Source organism: Ochlerotatus camptorhynchus, unplaced genomic scaffold (assembly GCF_037179485.1).
Source record: "Ochlerotatus camptorhynchus isolate MF236.1 unplaced genomic scaffold, CSIRO-AGI_Acam_v1.1 ptg000291l, whole genome shotgun sequence".
In the NCBI taxonomy this organism is placed as follows: domain Eukaryota; kingdom Metazoa; phylum Arthropoda; class Insecta; order Diptera; family Culicidae; genus Ochlerotatus; species Ochlerotatus camptorhynchus.
In genome coordinates this window covers 1,223,381-1,231,528 of record NW_027040780.1, presented here as the reverse complement: position 1 = coordinate 1,231,528, position 8,148 = coordinate 1,223,381, and the positions used below count along the sequence as shown (strand labels likewise).

The window sequence follows — 8,148 nt, the reverse complement described above, 5'->3', positions numbered from 1 at the left end:
AGGCTAGTCAAGTAGTGAGCCTATTTAAAATCGTTATACCATTGACAGACATACAAAGCAGTACCGTTGTACCAACAATCAATACGAAACTAACGATTTTAAATTGGCTCACCACTTTAGTAGCCTATTGGTCCCAAGCAAACGATTAACGTACCCTATTCTTGTTGAAATTTTATTACTATACTATGTTTGTTTTGATTCGCTATGAAAGTTTGACAGATAACATCAGGGGTGTGTGGATTCATGCAGAACATGCAGGGATGAGTGAAATAGCTTGGGACTGCTTGGGACCGTTGATTTTAATTAGCTTAATTATCAGTTTATTACCATGTTGCGATTGTGAATAGAAACCAAATATTAAATAACTATAAGTATGTGTCTTATTAGTATAAAATATTGTTTCATGATTCAATAAACTAAATATATTGAAGTCAAATGGATTTGAACACATAAAAAGATTTCTCTACTGTTAACTGTTATCGCGTGTGAAAGTGAAAAAAAAATTTCAATTGTGAACATAAAAAATATACAATCACTTTAGAGCGTCGCAATGATTGCCTGCAACATCACGTTCTTCTCCGATATAAGCTCTCTATCGCGCATCACTGCGCAGCGTCCGCATCGAAGATCGATCAAAATTGGTTTAAAGTTAGCGTACTTTAAACACGTCAGTTAGTGGGCTAGATTGATGGTGCCTAGAAGTCAGCGTCCAGTGTGAACACGTTGTCAAGTCGGTTAGCCATCACACCCCACTTTTGATACTCGCCCACCTTCTTCTCAAAGAAGTTGGTCTTGCCTTCGAGGGAAATGAACTCCATGAAGCTGAACGGGTTCTTTGTGTTGTAGATCTGAAAATCAATAAAGATATGTGGTTACTATAAATGGTTTCAGGTGGAAGGTGCTGGATCAAGCTAACCTTCTCGATGCCCAACTCGAGCAATAGTCGGTCAGCTACGAATTCGATGTATTGCGACATCAGATCACAGTTCATACCCAGCAGATCAACCGGTAGGGCTTTCGTCAAAAATTCTTGCTCAATCACGACTGCTTCCCGGATGATTGCGATCACACGTTCCTGCGACGGTTTTTGGACCAGATATCTGAACATCAAGCAAGCGAAATCCGTATGGAGGCCTTCATCGCGCGAAATCAACTCGTTGGAGAACGTAAGTCCTGGCATCAGTCCGCGTTTCTTTAACCAGAAAATTGATGCGAAACTGCCACTGAAAAAGATACCTTCGACGGCGGCAAATGCAACCACTCGTTCTCCAAAGTTGGCTTTTTTGCTCGAGATCCAGTTCAATGCCCAGTCAGCCTTCTTCTTCACACAGGGCAAGTTATCGATTGCGTTAAATAAATAATCTCTATGGGTGTAAAATAACAAAAACAAACAGGAGACAGGACTTGATTAGCTTGGCAGAAATATGACACTTTTAGAGATAGTATGTTATTGTGAATAGGCCATATGTTGTGTCGCAAATTCCAATGAATGAAATGTGATTCGCTAAGCTTCATGGGAATCCAGACGGAAACATACCTTTCTTTAGAATCGCGAACATAAGTATCGATGAGCAACGAGTACATTTCACTGTGTACGTTTTCCATCGCAATCTGGAAGCCGTAGAAACAGCGCGCCTCGGTGACCTGAACTTCCTGGCTGAAACGTTCAACAAGGTTTTCATTGACGATACCATCGGAAGCTGCGAAGAAGGCCAGCACATGTGAGATGAAGTGCTTTTCCCCGGATTTGAGCTTCTCCCAATCGCCAAGATCCTTCGAAAGGTCTACTTCTTCCACTGTCCAGAAGGATGCCTCCGCCTAGTTCGAAAGAGTTATGAAACACTGATCAATATTTCCCACAAACGCAAATTGTTAACCACTTACCTTCTTGTACATCTGCCAAATGTCATGATACTGTATTGGGAAAATGACAAACCGACGGGGATTGTCCTTGAGCAGCGGTTCAATGGAGGGATCGAACGGTACCTGTTCGTACTTATGAGCGGTGGCCAACTCGATGGAACCGTCGATTGCTTGTTCCTTGTCTTGATGGTCCATCTTTTGAGGCACGTTTGCTCCGCTTTCGGTCAGCACTTTGCGAGCATTCTGGAAAGAAAGTAGAACTTGTCTTCAAATAATCTGCACTGCAATCCACAAACTTACAGGAGATCAACAACAGCAGCATTGTCCCCCTCATTGCAATAGTGGGAACATAGTGAAAATACTGACTTTTTGCTTCATCACCGAGAAGTGTTCATCTACTTCCATTGCATTGCAATAAACCTCAGACTGGCAGAGCTGTCTACCTCAATTGCCTTGAGGTAGGCATATACTGGCTGTCATTGCAGATTGAAGTGTATACTTTTTAGCACGCAGAGACGCAGAATCACCAAACAGCTGATGAACTGGTTCAACGATTTGCACGTTGGTACGACGAAAGGTATCGAAGTTGATATGTTAATGTTAACAGATGTTATGTTTGATTTGAATATCGAATTTGTTTTGTAAGTCCATCTTTTACTGGATGAAATGCCTTGGTGACCAGGAGTTCTAGCTCAAAGTATATAAATAGAGGGTTCTAGAATCGCCAAAAATTACCATGAATCTATAAATTAGTCCTAAAACTTTAAAAGTTTATTAAAGACATAAGGGAATAGATCCTCCAAAATGCCCTAAAAACGCCAATAATGTCTTGAAAACGCTAAAAATAGCATTGAATTGCCTTTGAAAGCGCTACTAGCCAACGTGCTGTCCTTATAAGTAGTCGCGGTAGTTGACGACTACATACCAACAGACAAAAAAAAACCATTTATTATTAAAATTTTGATCAATTAGGATTACGAGAAGCGATAACAAATTTTACTTGGAGAATGGTAATCAAATTTGATTTCCAAAACCGCAAACAAATTTGGATTACGAGAAGCGAAGTCAAATTTTACTTGGAAAATTGCAATTCAATTTGGATTACGAGAAGCAAGGTCAAATTTTACTTAGAAAACGAATTTGGCTCACGAGAAGCTAAGTCAAATATTACTTGGACAATTGCAATTCAATTTGAATTACCAGAAGCGAATTCAAATTTTACGTGGAAAAGCGCAAACGAATTTGGCTTACGAGAAGCTTAATCAAATTTTATTTGGAAATGCGCAATCAAATTAGGATTCCGAGAAGCGAAGTCAAATTTTACTTGGAAAAGCGAAATCAATTTGGATTTTGAGAAGCGAAGTCAAACTTTACTTGGAAAATTGCAATCGAATTTGGATTACGAGAAGCGAAATCAAACTTTACTTGGAAAATTGCAATCGAATTTGGATTACGAGAAGCGAAGTCAAATTTGATTTGGAAAAGCGCCAATGGATTTAGATTTCGAGAAGCGAAGTCAAATTTTACTTGGAAAAGCGGAAATCGATTTGGATTTCGAGAAGCGAAGTCAAACTTTACTTGGAAAATTGCAATTCAATTTGGATTACGAGAAGCAAGGTCAAATTTTACTTAGAAAAGCGCAAACGAATTTGGCTCACGAGAAGCTAAGTCAAATATTACTTGGAAAATTGCAATTCAATTTGAATTACCTGAAGCGAAGTCATATTCTACGTGGAAAAGCGCAAACGAATTTGGCTTACGAGAAGCTTAATCAAATTTTACTTGGAAATGCGCAAACAAATTAGGATTCCGAGAAGCGAAGTCAAATTTTACTTGGAAAAGCGGAAATCAATTTGGATTTTGAGAAGCGAAGTCAAACTTTACTTGGAAAATTGCAATCGAATTTGGATTACGAGAAGCGAAGTCAAACTTTACTTGGAAAATTGCAATCCAATTTGGATTACGAGAAGCAAGGACAAATATTACTTGGAAAATTGCAATTCAATTTGAATTACCTGAAGCGAAGTCATATTCTACGTGGAAAAGCGCAAACGAATTTGGCTTACGAGAAGCTTAATCAAATTTTACTTGGAAATGCGCAATCAAATTAGGATTCCGAGAAGCGAAGTCAAATTTTACTTGGAAAAGCGGAAATCAATTTGGATTTTGAGAAGCGAAGTCAAACTTTACTTGGAAAATTGCAATCGAATTTGGATTACGAGAAGCGAAGTCAAACTTTACTTGGAAAATTGCAATCCAATTTGGATTACGAGAAGCAAGGACAAATATTACTTGGAAAATTGCAATTCAATTTGAATTACCTGAAGCGAAGTCATATTCTACGTGGAAAAGCGCAAACGAATTTGGCTTACGAGAAGCTTAATCAAATTTTACTTGGAAATGCGCAATCAAATTAGGATTCTGAGAAGCGAAGTCAAATTTTACTTGGAAAAGCGGAAATCAATTTGGATTTTGAGAAGCGAAGTCAAACTTTACTTGGAAAATTGCAATCGAATTTGGATTACGAGAAGCGAAGTCAAACTTTACTTGGAAAATTGCAATCGAATTTGGCTTACGAGAAGCGAAGTCAAATTTCACTTGGAAAATTGCAATTCAATTTGAATTACGAGAAGCAAAGTCAAATTTTACTTAGAAAAGCGCAAACGAATTTGGCTTACGAGAAGCTAAGTCAAATATTACTTGGACAATTGCAATTCAATTTGAATTACCAGAAGCGAAGTCAAATTTTACTTGCAAAATTGAAACCGAATTTGGATTACTTGGAAAGTTGCCACTTAAGGGTTAACTATTATTTAAAAAGTGAGCCCCAACGAAGCCATAGCCTATTAATGGATCAATAAAGCACAGACAAACAGACATAAAACATTGAATAATTCTCACTGTAAAACATCGTCGCTAAAACATTACCGCCATCTGTTGAGCACACTGTGGTGGGTAGTACACTGAACAGATGGCGGTAGTGTGTAAACGTCAAATGCAACGGAATTGACTATGCGCGCTACAGGTGGCGGTACTACCAACTGCGATACTTTTAAATTGTCCGTTAAATGCTTGTTCGATGAACAACTTACGAGTGTTATGTCTGTCTGTCTGTGAATAAAGTATAATTTTTTTTGAGGGAAAGTGTAAACACAATAAATGAGTAAAATTGTACACATACTAATGATTATTATTATTATTACAGAAGTGAATAAAAGTTAATATTTTTTTGAGAAACAGTTACTCCAAATTGGGTAAAAAATTTAATCATTAGATGAGTCATCCCACATTTCCTCGAAAAATGCATACTTTATTGTCATTATAGAGTATTTTGATGTTACCGTATGCTTTGTTGTTGCTTGTCTTGTTGTAAATTGCACCTTAATTACTGAATGATTGTGCCTTAAGGTTCAATTTACTTTGATGCTTTTTGGAAAATTTCAAAAGCAGTTTTTTTTCCGACGCATTATTTCAGATTGCAAAAAGCTCGCACTATTCGATTCCTTCTGATATGTTACACAAGATGAGGCGAGCTTTTTATAATCTAAAATAATGCGTCGAAAAAAACTGCTTTTAATTTTTTTAAAAATCATCAAAGTTAATTGAACCTTAAGCGAACACCACACGTATTAATATATTGACACGAAGGGGAATTATTGGCAATAATATTGATGATGTTATGTCAATATAGACTATATTGACAATACGATTATTGTCAATGAAAGCAATTGTGTAGGGTCCACTTTAGAGTTTCTAGAAGTATTCATTCATCACGCACACATAAACGAACTCATTCATAAATTCATTCATTATCATTATTTCCAACACTACATCACATCGACTACATGAATGAAGAACGTAAATAGGATGCATTGATGACAAGGGAAAACTACGAGGAATCCGTGCTCACTTTCATGTTCTTTCCTGAATTTTCGAGCCGTTATCCAACGACCACATGAAGCGCGTTTAACGGTCGCCCTTCACCGCTCATGCTCTTTTCACCGATCACATTATTTACATACAATTACAACAAATACCAATAGTATAATCACAATTAACGCCAGTAGTATTATTGATCCATTTGCTATAATGTGCTAGTTAAGAGAAAAACTATAAAAATAAGTAAGCAGTGAAAGGAGACCGGTTGATGGCGACCTTATTCTGTCCGGTTTTAGTTGGGGACAATGGAATATTCCAGAATACACTGTAGCAATAAATTCTGAACATTTGGTGTGAACACCATGTTTAGAAACAACCACCTACATGGAAAATGGCACAAACTCCACTATAAAATTAGTACTTACACTACGTACAATGGATCATAATCATTCTAGAAGTTGAAAATTACGTTTTATACCATTCGAACTTCACCATGGTCATGGAGCTATATTTTGAAAAAAAAAATCTCCTGGAGCTTCGAGGAAATACGGTTTTATTTATGATAGACTAATTCCGAAATTCAGTGCTCAATTTCCATAAAATCACTGATAGAATAATGTCCAAAAGCTGCTCGGCTATATGATAAATTTAAAACTCATTATCGATTCAAAGACTACGTCCCGCTTGACTACACAATTAAAGTTTATAACGTGTAAAACTAAGATATGTCATCAATCTCATCAGAAAACTGCAAACAAAACTATTGAATTATTATTCAAGGTTGCAATTGATCATAAGCAGTTAAAATTGATGAAATCCGATTCAATAGAATCCAGGGCCTTGGAAGGAAAATTCCATTAAGCAAAATTTGCTTAGTGTGGTTTATTTTATATTGATCTTGGTTTCCCTAGACATGTAACATTTAGCAATTTTAGAGTTTCGGGTTTAAAAACAGCCATCATTATGTAGAATAGTTATTCTGCTATAAAATACTACTATGGTATACAATTTACCATAGACGATACCAAAAACCTAAAATAGTAACACTAAACACCATGTTTCCCACGTAAGCATTTACGATCCATCACTAGGCCATTTTGCCGCGCTTTTTGAACAATCATGAAATAACAAAGGAGCGTTAACCCTAAGCGGCATTTTAATTATTATAGAGGAAGTACCACTAACCTTGATGGAAATCTTTTCCAAGTGTTCGGAAACATTTTCCTTTTCCATGACGAGCGACATTCTTAGCTTGGTTGTTTATGGTTTGTAACTTTGTAACTACCTCAAAATTAACACTGAAGTCACTTTTTCACTAATGGCTGCAGGTACACCCTTGCTAAGTGTACAAGAGAAGAGAACAACTTTAATAGGTCCACTTGGGAAGCGATCGGAACGTGAAATGACTTCAAGGGATAGAAATTTGGCACATCAAGAAGATCGTCCATTCAATCGGACAGCAAAAAAACCGCGAAAACCGGGAAATCAACACTGCAGGAGGCGGCAAAATGCGAGTACACTGATATGTGTGCGTGAGTGGGGTATGCTGCGCTCTCTTTTCGGCAAATGGGAAACCATACGTGATCAGCTGGCCGCCACCTTCACTTCGGTGTACATCAGAATCGTGCGTACACCCACACACTCACAAATTTACGTCTGTGTTTCGGTTATTTCGCAACGCATTCATCGCGCGCTGTTTTTCATGCGACAGAGGGTACACCAGTTTGGCCGAAAGAACAAACTGACGAAAATGAACTCCTGCACACTGATAATTTAATTCAAAAATTATATTTTTCAAATTTACACGGTAAGATTCACATACCTAAAATTCGGTGAAGGTTATTGCGGAATTTTTCTTCATTTAGACTCAAGTAATTTTATTTTCGTCGTTCTCAAATTTCGCTTTCGATTTAGCTCTCACCAATCCCATCTTGAATCATATATAACGCTTGGTTTCCATGACATTTTGTCTGATGTTTACTTTTGACTCCTTTGTTGCAAACCAGCTGGTTAATCCGCTTCCATATTATGTTTACTTTTGACCCCTTTGTTATCGAGCTCACAGCTAGTCATGTTTACATAAAAAATCCAGCTGGTGAACCTGTTTGCACGCGAAAATGACAAGAAAAAAGCTGAAATGGTAAGAGTTTCAAAAGCCACAGAAGATTTCAGCAGCTTCCACATTTCTTCGAGAAAATCAAAATAATCATAGAGATTGCTGATGTTTATCGTACGCACACTACACAGCAAAAAAAATGTAATATCGGTCAATGTAATTCAAGCTGATGTATGAAATAATGCTGTAATAGCAAAAAGCAGATACAATATTACATCAATGGATGTAATTTTGTTCGTAAAATCGATATACATCATACAACCAGCGGAATGACCTCTGTGCAGACCTCT

General features: G+C 37.2%; 1 protein-coding gene across 1 annotated transcript; it reads right to left on the bottom strand.

Annotated features, from left to right (window-relative positions):
• Positions 1-362: 362 nt before the first annotated feature.
• On the bottom strand, positions 363-7,142 carry RnrS (ribonucleoside-diphosphate reductase subunit M2). The gene is made up of 5 exons (XM_065228508.1): positions 6,928-7,142; positions 1,885-2,106; positions 1,538-1,818; positions 917-1,364; positions 363-848 (listed from the first exon to the last, which is right to left on the bottom strand). The coding sequence occupies exons 1-5, from the start codon at positions 6,985-6,987 to the stop codon at positions 696-698; spliced, it is 1,164 nt and encodes a 387-aa protein (XP_065084580.1). The 5' UTR covers positions 6,988-7,142; the 3' UTR covers positions 363-695.
• Positions 7,143-8,148: the final 1,006 nt, after the last annotated feature.

Bases quoted from the DNA above. Each gene is read 5' to 3' on its own strand.
- RnrS (XM_065228508.1), bottom strand. From the start codon at position 6,987: ATGTCGCTCGTCATGGAAAAGGAAAATGTTTCCGAACACTTGGAAAAG. The intron at 2,107-6,927 runs GTTAGTGGTACT...CTTTCTTTCCAG, and splicing joins TGGAAAAGATTTCCATCAAG to AATGCTCGCAAAGTGCTGAC. The intron at 1,819-1,884 runs GTAAGTGGTTAA...CTTTCGAACTAG, and splicing joins TTTGGCAGATGTACAAGAAG to GCGGAGGCATCCTTCTGGAC.